At 39.9% G+C, this 15,148-nt stretch overlaps 1 protein-coding gene across 7 annotated transcripts in view; it reads right to left on the bottom strand.

Annotated features, from left to right (window-relative positions):
* NSD1 (nuclear receptor binding SET domain protein 1) overlaps nucleotides 1–15,148 on the bottom strand; it is a 176,995-nt gene that overhangs the window by 51,915 nt on the left and 109,932 nt on the right. For all 7 annotated transcript variants that reach the window (XM_015141499.3, XM_015141502.3, XM_015141497.3 and 4 more), the window contains 6 exons: nucleotides 13,809–13,933; nucleotides 10,294–10,564; nucleotides 8,943–9,052; nucleotides 5,308–5,383; nucleotides 2,679–2,797; nucleotides 1,148–1,291 (listed from right to left, as the gene is read on the bottom strand). In XM_015141499.3, coding sequence (XP_014996985.2) covers nucleotides 1,148–1,291; nucleotides 2,679–2,797; nucleotides 5,308–5,383; nucleotides 8,943–9,052; nucleotides 10,294–10,564; nucleotides 13,809–13,933 — 845 coding nt within the window. The remainder of the gene's footprint in view (nucleotides 1–1,147; nucleotides 1,292–2,678; nucleotides 2,798–5,307; nucleotides 5,384–8,942; nucleotides 9,053–10,293; nucleotides 10,565–13,808; nucleotides 13,934–15,148) is intronic.

The following is a 15,148-nucleotide window of genomic DNA, read 5'->3' as shown; positions in this document are numbered from 1 at the left end:
TGAACCCAAGAGGCAGAGCTTGCAGTGAGCAGAGATCACGCCACTGCACTCCAGCGTGGGCAACGGAGCGAGACTCGGTCTCAAAAATAAATAAATAAATAAATAAAGAACTAATATCCTCAAGTTTTTGTTTACTTAAAAGAAAAGTCTGTAATCTTGACCTCTTGGGCTACAGGTATGAGCCACTGCAGCTGGCTAATTTTTTTAAAAAGACAAATTTTTTTTCAATAGAGACAGGGGTCTCACTGTATTGCCCAGGCTGGTCTAGAACTCCTGGCCTCAAGCAATCCTGCTGCCTCGGCTTCCAAAAGCACTGTGATTATAGGTGTGAGCCACTGCACATCGCCTATCTTCAAGTTTTTATACACCAAACTTTAAGAATTACATAGGTAAATCAAGACCATTAAAAAAAAAATACTCAAATGGTCACTGACTCTACTCACAAAGACTAAAAGTCTCTTTAACAATGTCCAACAGAGCTTAAAGGTTAGAAAAAAGGAGAGGGAGATTCTAAATCCAGACTGCTGAGGTTTAAATCCAGGGTTCTCTGATGAATATAAGCAAGTTATTTATCCTCTCTGTAATTTAGTTTCCTCATCTGCAAAATGGGGATAATCACAGAACTCTACTTATGAGATTATTAGGATGACTAAATAATGTAATATTTACAAAGTGCTTGGAACAATACTTCATACACAGTAAATACTGTATAAATATTTATTAATTAAATAAAACAATATAGGTGGTAGGCTTTCTAAAGTCACCACATTAAAGGAAAAATATCTCAAAGCTAAAATTACCCTTGAAAAGTTCCTTACAAACCCAAAGATTCTGACACCATGAGAAGTACTGGAGAATTATATTTGAATAAGCAACCAGAGATTCGCATATTCCATCTCAGACTTGTTTCACGGCATATATTCCTTCATGGGCCTTAAGGGCAGGTGATTCACCAACACTAAACTATTTCTCCAAGTATCTTTCTTTGTGGGGAGAAAAAAGGGTCAAATCCTTAAAGAAAGTGACTCCACTGGGATCATCCAAAAGCACTGTTATTCTACCAAGAAACCATCACAAAGAGATGGAGTGGGTTTCCCTTTAAAGATGAACATGCAATGAATACACAAGTTGGCAAACATTTTTCTACCTGACAAACATTCTCCTTGAGTGCAGCTCCTCCACCGCGTTCACCCTGCATTTTTTTAGAGGCAGGCATCCCAGAATCGTGTTCCACACCTTCCTCAACAGTCTCCTTGGGGCTTGCGGCCGTCCTGTGAGGCATTAGTTCTCCCTTGCAAAGAAAAAATAATGTCCCACATCTGTATTATTGATGTCTCTTCCATTTGACCCCCTCCCTCTGGGCTGCTATTTGTCTAGCCATTAAGCACTTACAGATGTTCAGCCAATCACTCGGGCGGACTGCATGCAATGTTAGTTCTAACCCTGCTGTGATTGGGCGGGTAGTGGGCGCCTCATGCCCTGCCACTAACTGCTCTGAGGCTGTATGTTCCACTGGAACTTTCTGAGCTGTTCCATTTTAAGGTTTCACTAAGGGAGAGAAAACATTCTTAAGTTTATTTGATTACTTATTTGTCCTTCCAAGATCAGTGTTTCCTAAATAATGCCCCTCTTGGGCATTCTATTCAAATTGTCCTGGAAAGAAACATTCTGCATCATAACGTGTGATGCTGACCTGACTTCTAACTCTCTTTTAACTTGAGTTGGAAACCCAGAGATAATATCAATGATTGCACTGATGCTTTGCAAGTAAATCGTTTTAAATCTTTTGTTTCCTGAAGGCCGATATTCATAAAAATTGTCCTAAGATTAAGTAGCTCATGGTCTCAAGAAATAAGCAAGTAAATCTCCCCGCTAATCACAGCAGTCTCAACTTGGTTTTTTTTTTTTCCAAATAGAGTCAAGGTCTCACTGTATTTCCCAGGTTGGTCTTGAAATCCTGTTCTCAAATGATCCTCCCACCTTAGCCTCCGAAAGAGCTGAGTGGCATGAGCCACAACACCCAGCCAGCAGTCTCAATTTTTTTCTTTTAAAACAGAGTCTCACTCTGTCACCTGGCTGGAGTACAGCGGCATGATTTCGGTTCACTGCAACCTCTGCCTCAAGGGTTCAAGTGATTCTTGTGCCTCTGCCTGATTAGCTGGAATTACAGGCGCATGCCACCACACTCAGCTAATTTTTATATTGTTAGTAGAGATGAGGTTTCACCATGTTGGCCAGGCTGGTCTCGAACTCTCAACCTCAATTTATCTTCCCACCTCGGCCTCCCAAAGTGTTGGGATTACAGGAATGAGCCACGGCACCTGGCCAGTCTCAACTTTTATAGGGCAGTATATAAGTTCCTTCAGATCACATATTGACTTGATATTGTGCTCTCTGGTTTTACAAGTTTACTTAACGATGAAACAATTATATACCTGATTGGACATCTACAGCATAGGATGTGATGATCTTTTAAAAAGACCATATTGACAGTTGCAATACATGCCTTGCCTCATTATTAGGATAAGGCTGTACTTTCCCTCCAAGATTCCTTATGGCCATCAGCCATTTCAGTAGAACAGTATTCTTAAGAAAACTCAAGGGAAAGAGGGACGTGGCCTCTGGTGTGAAATGTAGCTTCTCTGTAGAAGGTGAAAAGATCAGGAACTGAGTATTACCTCTAAGCTTGGAATCTCTTTTGACGAGTCATCATTTTTCACTTTTTTACACTGCATCTTGGCTGCAGCATGCCTCTGTCGTTTTCGCTTCCTTGGTCTGTCAAATATCTTGGAAGTGCCTATGACAGGAAAATAGGTGTTATTTGCTGGCTAATAACACACATGTCCAAAATCTCTTATCTTATTGATAGAATAAAAACCAACCTTAAAACTCATTGAATTCTCTAGCTTTGTGGATTAGGAAAACGGGGGAAATAAGAATTGAGACTAACTCATGACGACATAACTAGATGGGAAATGGCTACATATATGTAACTTCTCCCTCATATAGATTAATAATAAGTGTACAGGTTATCACAGAAATTTTAAATTATATGATTGAAATGACAAATCTTGTAGTTCCTCAAAGGAATTAAATCCTATAGATGAAAGAGAAATGCTTTTTACTAGTCATGAAAAGATACCACTCCCTAGACTTCGAGATTGGAGACAATAATATAAATCACTATATGATTTATGGATTAAGGGCCGGGCACTGTGGCTCAAGCCTGTAATCCCAGCACTTTGGGAGGCTGAGGTCGGCAGATCACATGAGGTCAGGAGATCGAGACCATCCTGGCCAACATGGTGAAATCCTGTCTCTACTAAAAATACAAAATTAGCCAAGCATGGTGGTGCATGCCTGTAATCTCACTCAGAAGGCTGAGGCAGGAGAATCACTTGAAACCAGGAGGTAGAGGTTGCAGTGAGCCGAGATCGCGCTACTGCACTCCAGCCTAGATAACAAGAGCGAAACTCCATCTCAAAAAAAAAAAAAAAAAAAAAAAAGAGAAAGAAAAAAAAAGGATTAAGATGGAGAGTTGAGGCCGGGCACAGTGGCTCATGCCTGTAATCCCAGCACTTTGGGAAGCCGAGGCGGGAGGATCATGAGGTCAGGAGATCGAGACCATCCTGGCCAACATGGTGAAACCCCATCTCTACTAAAATTACAAAACAAATTAGCCAGGTGTAGTGGAATGCACTTGTAGTCCCAGCTACTCAGGAGGCTGAGGCAGGAAAATCGCTTGAACCCGGGAGGCGGAGACTACAGTGAGCCAAGATCACACCACTGTACTCCAGCCTGGGCGGCAGAGCCTGACTCTGTCTCAAACCAAAAAAAAAAAAAAAAAAACCAGAGAGAGAAATTCTTCTAGTCCCTCCTGCACTTTCCATTAAACACATTTCAACAGTGCTACAGAAACATCAAGGGGAATCTAAGAGATATTTCTTAAAACATTCTAGGATATTTATGCTAGTTAACAATATGAAAGATGGAGTTTTGAAGACTGCCTCAATGAGCTTTTTTGACTGCCTGATTGAGTTGGAGAAGCTCTGCCATCAAAACTGCTTGCAGCCTAACACTAAAAGAAGAGATAGTATGATTACAACAGAAAGGTCTGAAATTCTCATAAGTTGGAACACTTACAACAAAATTTATAATGGATAAAGTTCATGTTGTAGGTTTTATTTCAAAAATGAAATATAAAAATACAGGAAAAGAGCTGATGTTATTATTACTACTATTATTTTTTTTTTTTTTTTTTGAGACGGAGTCTCGCTATGTCGCCCAGGGTGGAGTGCAGTGGCCGGATCTCAGCTCACTGCAAGCTCCGCCTCCCGGGTTTTTACGCCATTCTCCTGCCTCAGCCTCCCGAGTAGCCGGGACTACAGGCGCCCACCACCTCGCCCGGCTAGTTTTTTGTATTTTTTAGTAGAGACGGGGTTTCACCGTGTTAGCCAGGATGGTCTCGAACTCCTGACCTCGTGATCCGCCCGTCTCGGCCTCCCAAAGTGCTGGGATTACAGGCTTGAGCCACCGCGCCCGGCCCTATTACTACTATTATTTTAAGAGACATGGTCTCTCGCTGTTGCCCAGGCTACAGTGCCTGGTGTGAGCAACAGCTTACTGTCGCCACAACCTCTCGGGCTCAAGGGATCTTCCCACATCAGCTTAACAAGTAGCTGTGACTATAGAAATACACCACCATGCCTAGCTTATTTTTTTTTAAATTGTAGATAGAGACAGGGTCTCACTAAGTGCCAAGCCTGGTCTGGATGGAACACCTGGCCTCAAGTGTTATCTTATCTTGGCCTCCCAAAACACTGGAATTGCAGTTGTGGACCACCATGATCGGCCTGATATTATTTTGAAAGCAGCTTATTTTTAAATCTTACAAGCAAATTGAGCAACCTATGGGATTACAATGGCCACATGGCTAAAATAAGCTAACATATTGTTAGATTTACTTGTTAGAAAATTTAATAATCGTAGGCCACATGAAATATAATATTCCCATGATACTCTTTGCTCATCTTCACATTTCTTCTATAAAACAGGAATACTACAGATAATAACCTAACTCTCTGTAATGCTTTAGCAAGATTACAGGTAGCATTCCTACTAAAAGCCCTGGTAGATGTTCAATTTATGAATATTTTATCTGTTTGAGGAAGCAGATTTTGGGCAAACCAGTTTTAAAACTTGTACCTCACTGGTCTGGTTTACACATGTAACAATTTTTATGGTTAACAGACAAAGCGCTTCAAACTTACTACTGCATTACATTTTTTAAATCTCAAAAATACTCACCTCCACCAAAATCTTTTGAATAAGATGTGGCACAAGATTCAGTTATGCCATTCTCCAGGTGACCAGCTTCATAGCACTACAAATAAGTGAAAACAACACCATTTACAGAGGAATTAAAAAATAAACCCTTTATTTTATATGCCAAAGTCTGAATTGTCAGCTGCCACGGATATTGAATTTTGACTTGTTTTAGCAATTAAAAACATCAACATGACCATAGTAAAGGGTTGAACAGAAACTTCAGGGGGAAAGGAATCAGATTTAAAAAGACTGGGCACGGTGGCTCACACCTGTAATACTAGCACTTTGGGAGGCTGGGGTGGATCACCTGAGGTTAGGAGTTCAAGACCAACCTGACCAACATGGAGAAACCCCGTCACTACTAAAAATACAAAATTAGTCAGGGGTGGTGGCACATGCCTGTAATCCCAGCTACTCAGGAGGCTGAGGCAGGAGAATTGCTTGAACTCGGGAGGCAGAGGCTGCGGTGAGCCAAGATTGCACCATTGCACTCCAGCCTGGGCAACAAAAGCGAGACTCCGTCTTTAAAAAAAAATGTTCCAACAGACCTGTGAACACCACATACTCCTTAAGAAAAAATAAAGACTTGCCAGAAATTTCCAACATATAGACTAGATACACAATGCTTTCCGTGACTGAAGTGGAGAAAGAGAAGGGGTATGTACAGGCTCAATTTTATGGCAGTCCACCCTGTTCTTAAAATCCATCTTCCTGGCCGAGTGCAGTGGCTCATGCCTGTAATCTCAGCCCTTTCGGAGGCCGAGGAGAGCAGATCACCTGAGGTCAGGAATTTGAATCCAGCCTGGCCAACCACGGCCAACATGGTGAAACCCCATTTCTACTAAAAATACAAAATTTAGCTAGGTACAGTGGCTGGCACACGCCCGTAATCCCAGCTACTAGGGAGGCTGAGGCAGGAGAATTGTTTGAATCCGGGAAGGCGGAGGTTGCCCTGAGCCAAGATCGCACCACTGTACTACAGCCTGGGAGACAGAGCAAGTCTCAAAAAAAAAAAAAAAAGAAGAAGAATCCATCTTCCTACAATTGTATTCACAGCTATTAGATTTAACACAGACCTGTTTACTTGGTGAACTGTATATTAAACAGTTCTAAAATACTGAATGGCATGCCAACCTAAAATGACTTCAGATCAATCCAAATTAAAGCAACATTAAAACTCAAAACAAATACTCAACATCAGGAGTCTAATCAAGAGCCAAACATTTTATTCACCCACTACTAATACTTGTATGAATCAGTTCCATCCCAAGCAAATGTCTTTTCCTACAAGAATGATAATATTCTTCATCATAACTGTAAAACAACATTTAGTGGTTACAAAAAGTCAGTATAATAAAGGCCATTCTAGTCATGCGTGGTGGCTCATGCCTGTAATCCCAGCACTTTAGGAGGCTGAGGCAGGCAGATCACCTGAGGTTGGGAGTTCGAGACCAGTCTGACTACTATGGAGAAACCCCGTCTCTACTAAAAATATAAAAAATTAGCCGAGCATAGAGGCATATCCCTGTAATCCCAGCTACTGGGGAGGCTGGGGTAGGAGAATTGCTTGAACCTGGGAGGCGGAGGTTGCAGTGAGCCGAGAATGCACCATGCACTCCAGCTGTGGCAACAAGAGTGAAACTTTGTCTCAAATAAATAAATAAATAATAAAGGCCATTCTTGCTGTAGAGTTCCTAATGTTCGGGACTTAAACAAGATAAAATACAGTTGTGAATTTCTGAATGCTCATTTTATCATATTAATAAACCATAAGACTGCAATTCTCCTCATGTTCTGTATATATCAGAAGTCTAACCATGTCAAGTAAAATGAATGGGCAAATGTTAGGTATCCAATTCAACAAAACGAGACTCCTAGACAAATCCACAAAATACATTTCCGTAACTTTTTTTTAAAATAGCAGTCATTTTATTTAGATAACAAATTAGTTCACTGTTTAACAGTTACCCAAAAGCTGTGGAACAAAATAATTACAATGCTCCCCAAACTACAGTCAGAGAATAATGCAGGAAATATTCTCATTTCTATTATGATCAATTTTATAACTTAAAATTAACAGCACGCACACAAACACACACGCACACACACACAACAATCATACCATATGAATAAAAATCAAACTGTTCTGTTTAGAATGAAAAAGACCAAAGAACTTCTTAGAGGATGTGACTAAGATGCTAGTAACTTACTTTGTGTATATAGTCTAGTGTGGATATACATTAAGCCAGAGTACCCTTAAAGCACTACCAGAACAGATCATTTCTCATTCTGTTTGACATACTGATTAATCCACCTGTGACATACTGATTAATCCACCTGCAGACAGTGTGGTGGTGTGCCTGGTAAACTAAAATGGAACTGAATCATGGCTTTAGCCTTACGACAAAATATACCTCAGAGTAACCAGGACTTCAACAATGAAGTAGGCCAGGTCAGATGGCAGGATAGACTCCCAAACAGACAAGAGGACACTTTTCTCCAGAGTTTAGTGCTAGCCATAACCAATAATTCTGATTTTCTCTTGCTCTGGTCCCAAATTCAATGGCAACCCCCCTCCCCAAAAGTAAAAATTCAACAGTGACAAAGAGTTATTAAGTATAACTAATACTTCAAAGACACTGGGAATCTGAGAGAGGGTGAGGATAAATATCAGGGATTTTTTTTTTTTTTTTGAGAGAGAGAGTGAGTCTTGCTCTGTCACCTAGGCTGGAGTACAGCAGCGTGACCTCAGCTCACTGCAACCTCTGCCTCCCAGGTTCCAGCAGTTCTCCTGTCTCAGCTTCCCGAATAGCTGGGATTACAGGCAGGTACCACGACGCCCAGATATATATATATAAAATATATATATTATATAATATATATATTATATATATATATATATTTATTATTATTTTTTTTTGTATTATTAGTAGAGACAGGGTTTCACAATGTTGGCCAGGCTGGTCTCCAACTCCTGACCTCAAGTGATCTGCCCGCCTTGGCCTCCCAAAGTGCTGGGATTACAGACATGAGCCACCGCGCCCAGCCATCACACTAGATTTCTTAAATAAAACACAAAATGTATTCATCACATAAAAAAAAAAAATTGAAACTCTGTCTCTACCAAAAAAAAATACAAAAAATTAACTGGGGAGCCTGGGAGGCAGAGATTACAGTGAGCCAAAATTATGCTGCTGCACTCCAGCCTGGGTGACAGAATCAGACCCTGTCTCAAAAAAAAAAACAAAACAAAAGGGCTACGACGACACGGCAATAGGATACAGAAGACTAGTGGTGCTTGAGATAGTAGTTTAGTAGAAAACAGGATTTGAACCCAGAAAAGAAATCATAACAAACACAAACTTAATCTTCAATGCATTTAAAAAATTTTTTCACTTGGAAAGGAAACCTGAAACCAGTTTATATACATACATGATCACACAACTGTAAAACAGTCTTTCATGTAGGAACTCTCAGATCATGTATGCCTGCTGACAGACACACTAATTTCTATATGTACATACATCGATGTTATAACTACTACTCAAAATGTCATTTTTTAAATTCCTCATTTCCTGAGTTTCTTTCTTTTAGAACTTACAAAAATAACATACCTTTTTAGAAAGGCCAAGGTCCCCCTTCTTGGGCATAAATCCAGGGTCTAAATCATTGGATTCAAGAAGTTTCTTAGTTGGTTTTCTTTGACGTTTACTTTCATAATTTCCTGAAATGCATGTATCTTTACATTAGATGGTTTAGAAACTGGGCATAAGTTAATTTTTTAAAAATCTGTATACCACAAAAAATGAATCTCAATGTTTTTGATGTTTTCCCCATCATCTTATGGGAAGAGGCAGGAGGGTAATTTCCTTATTATAAAATATTAGTAAACAAAACAAGTAAATAGTTCTCAATGCAAGCACAAACTAATGTGAGAGATGTGTGTGTGGTGACTTTAAATCACAAAATAACTAAGGGAGAAATCAAAAGGACAGAATTCTCTTTATAGCAACCAATTGTTGGTGAGGACAAAATAAGAAGTGGAGTGAAACAGAGCTTGGATAATGGTCATAAATGGACCAAGATTACAGTTCCTGCTCTGCCCCTAAGTAAATAAAATTCAGTAGGTAAAAGATAATTCATAGGATCACTCAAGAATTATATAAAAGAGCTGACTTAATAGAGTTTGGCACGTAGTAGGTACTGAAATAATAACTATCTTTACTATTCTTTCAAAAATCTTTTTTATTATACCCAACTAGTTTAAGCACAATTGGAATCGTTTCTTTAAGTAGTAACATCAAAAGCTACTGTTGATAATGTTAAAAAGTTACATCTAAATGTAAAGGGGTACAGAAAAGAGGATTCTTCCCATTCCTTGACTGACTATAATATTCAATAGTTACGAGGTGAATTAGAGACAATATGTTTAGATCCAACTCTCCCCAGGTGATATATAAAGAATCATCAAGTGAGAAGTAACTGGTAATTAACTTCTAATGAACTGGTAATTACTATGTTGTCAGGTATATCATATTATACATTAATACATTATGATCTCCATTTTACAAATGAGGAAACAAGTTCAGAGATTAAACAACTTCCCAAGTAACACAAGGATTGGTGGAGCCAGCACTTGAAGCATAATGCTTTTTCCACTAATGTGCAGTGCCCCTCTTGAAGCCCTGTTATCCTGGTTGTTAATTTACACAGTGGCTGATCAACAATCATGAAGAGCAACACTGGAGCAAGGAGCACATTTATTAAAAATACATCTTGATAGCGTGCCACAATTCGTGGTTAGTAACTATATCTAATTAGCCATCATTTTAAGTATTTCCCAGGACAAAGGGGGGTAGTTTATTGTATACAGATAAAATGTTGGCTTTACATCAAAACATACTAAAATCTCCTGCTTCCTCTAATCATATCTGCTCAAATACTGAGACCCCAACCCCACCTTACCTGGCGTTTTAACTAGCAATTCCTCAGACTCAAGGGCAGGCCGTGGAGAGACTTCCGGAGCCACAGGCACAGACAAGGTCAGCTGCGGCAACTCAGCATGTCCACCTCCAAGTTCTGACTGAGCCAAGGGGCCCTCCAAAAACGGAGCCTCCCTTTCAAGAACTGGAGGCTCTTCTTTGGTTGAAATCAAAGAATTCTCGTCCACCTGCTTGTTCTGAGCACTAGATCGACCTCGGGCTAGAAGGCTTTCCTCTTCACAGCGGGAACTTACCTAAGAACAAAAAATAAAAATAGAGTCCACAGGCCAAAACTGTTGTAATTTAAGTGTCAAAAAGAATAACGCACTTTAAAAGGAATGAAATTCTGACAAAGGCTACAAAAAGTAGATGAACCTTGAAGACATTATGTATTCTAAGGGAAATTACTTAGACACAAAGAACAAAAATCATATGATTTCAAGTATATGAGGTATCTAGAATAAGAAAATTCTTAAGACAGAAAATAGAATGGCAATTGCCAGGGGCTGAGCAGAAAAGGGAGTTATTGGTTAGGGGGTATTGACTTTTAGCTTGGAAAGATGAAAAAAAGTATGGAGATGGATGGTGGAGATGGTTGCACAACAATGTAACTGTGCTTCATGCCACTGAACTGTACACTTAAAAATGGATAGGCCGGGCAGGGTGGCTCACGCCTGTAATCCCAGCACTTTGGGAGGCCGAGGCGGGCGAATCATGAGGTCAGGAGATCGAGACCATCCTGGCGAACACGGTGAAACCCCGTCTCTACTAAAAATGCAAAAAAATTAGCCAGGCGTGGTGGCGGGCGACTGTAGTCCCAGCTTCTAGGGAGGCTGAGACAGGAGAATGGCGTGAACTCCGGAGGCGGTGGAGCTTGCAATGAGCGGAGATCGCGCCACTGCACTCCAGCCTGGGCGACAGAGCGAGACTCCGTCTCAAAAAAAAAAAAGGATAAAATAGGCCGGACACAGTGGCTCATGCCTATAATCCCAGAACTTTGGGAGGCCGAGGTGGGCAGATCACGAGGTCAGGAGATCAAGACCACCCTCGCTAACACGGTGAAACTCCATCTCTACCTAAAAATGAAAAAACTTAGCCAGGCATGGTGGCAGGCACCTGTAGTCCCAGCTACTCGGGAGGCTGAGACAGGAGAATGGTGTGAACCCAGGAGCTTGCAGTGAGCTGAGATCACGCCACTGCACTCCAGCCTGGGTGACAGAGTGAGACTCCATCTCAAAAAAATAAAAAAATAATAACTAAATAAATAAATAAATAAAAAAGAATAAAATAAAATTTGTGTTATATATATATATAAATCAAAATTAAATGAAGTTGACTGAGACACTGAAGCTATAATATTGATAAGTCCACAACAATAATTCAAAAGCAGGGGGAAAAGACTGCTCTAATGTCTCCAATTAAGACAACTACTAATGAACTCTTTAATGTTACAACTGGTAATTAATGGGAAAGAAAGAAGCACTTATTCTGCCTTTCAAGTATTTCAGGACAATAATAGAGTCCAGTTAATGAAAGAGACTATCAGTTAATAAAAATAGAGAAAGTAATAAAATCTGAAAGTCTTCATTTTGTAACCTCTAATGATATTATTGATATAGGTAAAGATCTTCAACTGGGGTTTTCAAAAAAACTATCAGGGAAGCTGGGCATGGTGGCTCACACCTGTAATCCTGACACTCTGGGAGGTTGAGCCAGAAAGATCACTGGAGCCCAGGAATTCGAGATCAGCCAGGGCAACATAGTGGGACACCGCCTCTACAAAAAAATTGTTGTTAAAACTTAGCCAGGTGTGGTAGTGTGCACCTGTGGTCCCAACTACTCAGGAGGCTGAGATGGAAGGACTGCTTAAACCCAGGAGGTCAAGGCTGTAGTGAACCGTGTTTATGCATCTCTGCACTCCAGCTTGGGCAAGATGCTGTCTCAAAATTTTTTTTTTTTTTTTTTTTTTTTGAGACAGAGTCTTGCTCTGTCGGCCAGGCTGGAATGCAGTGGCCGGATCTCAGCTCACTGCAAGCTCCGCCTCCTGGGTTTACGCCATTCTCCCGCCTCAGCCTCCCAAGTAGCTGGGACTACAGGTGCCCGCCACCTCACCCGGCTAGTTTTTTGTATTTTTTTAGTAGAGACGGAGTTTCACCATGTTAGCCAGGATGGTCTCGATCTCCTGACCAAGTGATCTGCCCGTCTCGGCCTCCCAAAGTGCTGGGATTACAGGCTTGAGCCACCGCGCCCGGCCGCTGTCTCAATTTTAAAAAAGAAAGAACAAACTGTCAGGGAATGGCTGATGGGAATAAAACATTCCTTTTTTTAACCCTCTAGTATGCAATTCTATATTACACATCATCATCTCTGATAGTCTAGCTAAAAATGTTCAACTTCAATCTATCAAACTGATAGGTTCTATCTTCCCCTTTACAGAGAACAGGAGATAAACAATCTAACTGACACCTATAAGGAAGCAATTACACAAATACAGAAAGTAGATAACTTTACATGTCACTCTCTTATAGACATGATCATGATCGTGAAAAAAGGGATTATTCTGAATTCAAAGTGATTTGAGAACCATAACAACCAGTTACAATGAGCAGTCCTAGACTGAGTCCTGGTATGAATAATCCAAAGGTAAAGGTTAGGGGATAACTGGTGAAATTTGAAAGACAGTTGATGTCAGATAAACAGATCCTATATAAGATGTAAATAAGTTAAACTGATTATAAAGGAAAATGCTCTTTTTTTTTTTTTTTTGAGACGGAGTCTCGTTCTATCACCCAGGCTGGGGTGCAGTGAGTGGCCTGATCTCGGCTCACTGCAAGCTCCACCTCCCGGGTTCACGCCATTCTCCTGCCTCAGGCTTCCGAGCAGCTTGGGACCACAGGTGCCTGCCACCATGCCCAGCTAATTTTTTGTATTTTTTTAGTAGAGACGAGGTTTCACCATATTAGCCAGTATGGTCTCGATCTCCTGACCTCGTGATCTGCCCACCTCGGCCTCCCAAAGTGCTGGGATTATAGGCGTGAGCCACCGCACCTGGCAAATGCTCCATTTTTAAACTACATATTAAACTATGTAGGGGTAGAATGTCAAAATGTCTCTTAAATACTGCATTTTTTAAAAACTGAATTTAAAAATAAGACAAATAAGATATATTTACTTTTGAAATTAGGGTCAGACTATATATATTTCACTTTATATCCTATATATTTACTTAAGATTAAATCATAACAATATTCCTAAGTCATTAAATACTCTTTGAAGGCAAAGAGGGGAAAATATATACATAAAGAAATACAATATGTAGACTCATTTATATATTTCCTGAATAACCACTAAATCCTAAGTACTGTGCTAGAAGCTAAGAATAAAAAACAAGATCCCAGTTAAACAAATTATTGTTTCATGAAGGTAAAGTATGACACTGAAGATAAAATTGCAGTTTCCTAAGGACCAGTGAAAGTTTGCCGAAATTTTGCAACATACCTTGTGCACCTGCTCCTGTACCTTCTTTTGTTTTTTCTTAGGAGCAAATATCTGATCATATTCTTCTGTATATTCCAAAAGCCACTTGCTTGGCTTCCTAAGGCGTTTCTTCTCTGACCGCACAGCTAAAAGATGATAAACACATTCAATATTAATCAAAAAGCTTCAGGAAAACCCACTGTTTTTATGAGACCATCTGATACTCCCAAAAGTAACCAGACGGGAAACCACATAGTAAAATAGACTATGGCTTAAGATGCAAAAGGCACAAAATGGCTTATGTTTTCTCATATGCAAAAGGAGCTAGGGGAGACAAAAGGGCTTGTGTTACCTTATATATGTATATTACAGAATATATGTGGCCCATCCAATATTGAGGAAAAGGTTAAATTTAAAGCCAGGTCTTATGGTCACTGACACCTGTACATATAAAGCCAATATATACCAAAAAGAAAAAAAAAAGAAATAGCATCTAGAACAGGTTAACGGGCAAAATACATCTTCAGTTACAGGTTAAGTATGCTTTATCTGAAATGCTTGGGATCTGAAGTGATTCAGAATTTTTCTTATTTTGGAATATTTGCATATATATAGTAAGTTATCTTGGGGATGGGACCCAAGTTGAAACACCAAATTCATTTATGTATTATATACATCTTTTATACACACAGCCTGAAGGTAACTTTACAAAATATTTATTTTCTGCATTATACAAAGTTTGTGTACAGTGAACCGTAAGAAAGCAAAAGTGTCATTATCTCAGCCACCCATGTGGAATATCTGTGGTTGTTTGGCATTACCATCATTACTGCCTCTGAATTTATATGCTACTGACAGGCAAACATTTTCTTACACTTATTCACACATAAGTACTTAACAGTAAAAATATGACATGCCATTAATACAGTGAGAAAGTAATGTGGTTCAGGGTAGCTAAGCAGCACAGGAGCATCACTAGAATACTTGTATCAGCTCATAAAAAACAGTAATTACAACGTCAGGCTTTGTGTCTCCATCTACGATGCTGTGTTTTGATTAAAAGGTTACTGTATACTGTTTTATTTTATAAGGTAAGAAGAAACATCATCAGCAGCAGTTGAGAAGCCAGGAAGTCCTCTAGGAATAAAGAGGCATTCTGTGGGATGGCTTTTTAAAATGTTTCCTCTAAAGTCATCTGTCTCATTGACAAGTATTGTCTAGAAAGATCTCATTTTATTCATTTATTTACTTTTTGAGACGGGGTCTAGCTCTGTCACCCAGGCAGGGGTGCAGTGGCATGATCTCAGCTCACTACAACCTTCGCCTCCCAGGATCAAGCAACTCTCCTGCCTCAGCCTCCT

This window comes from Macaca mulatta, chromosome 6 (assembly GCF_049350105.2).
Source record: "Macaca mulatta isolate MMU2019108-1 chromosome 6, T2T-MMU8v2.0, whole genome shotgun sequence".
Classification (NCBI taxonomy): Eukaryota; Metazoa; Chordata; class Mammalia; order Primates; family Cercopithecidae; genus Macaca; species Macaca mulatta.
Note: the sequence above shows the minus strand (reverse complement) of the source record. Positions and strands in the feature narration are given on the sequence as shown.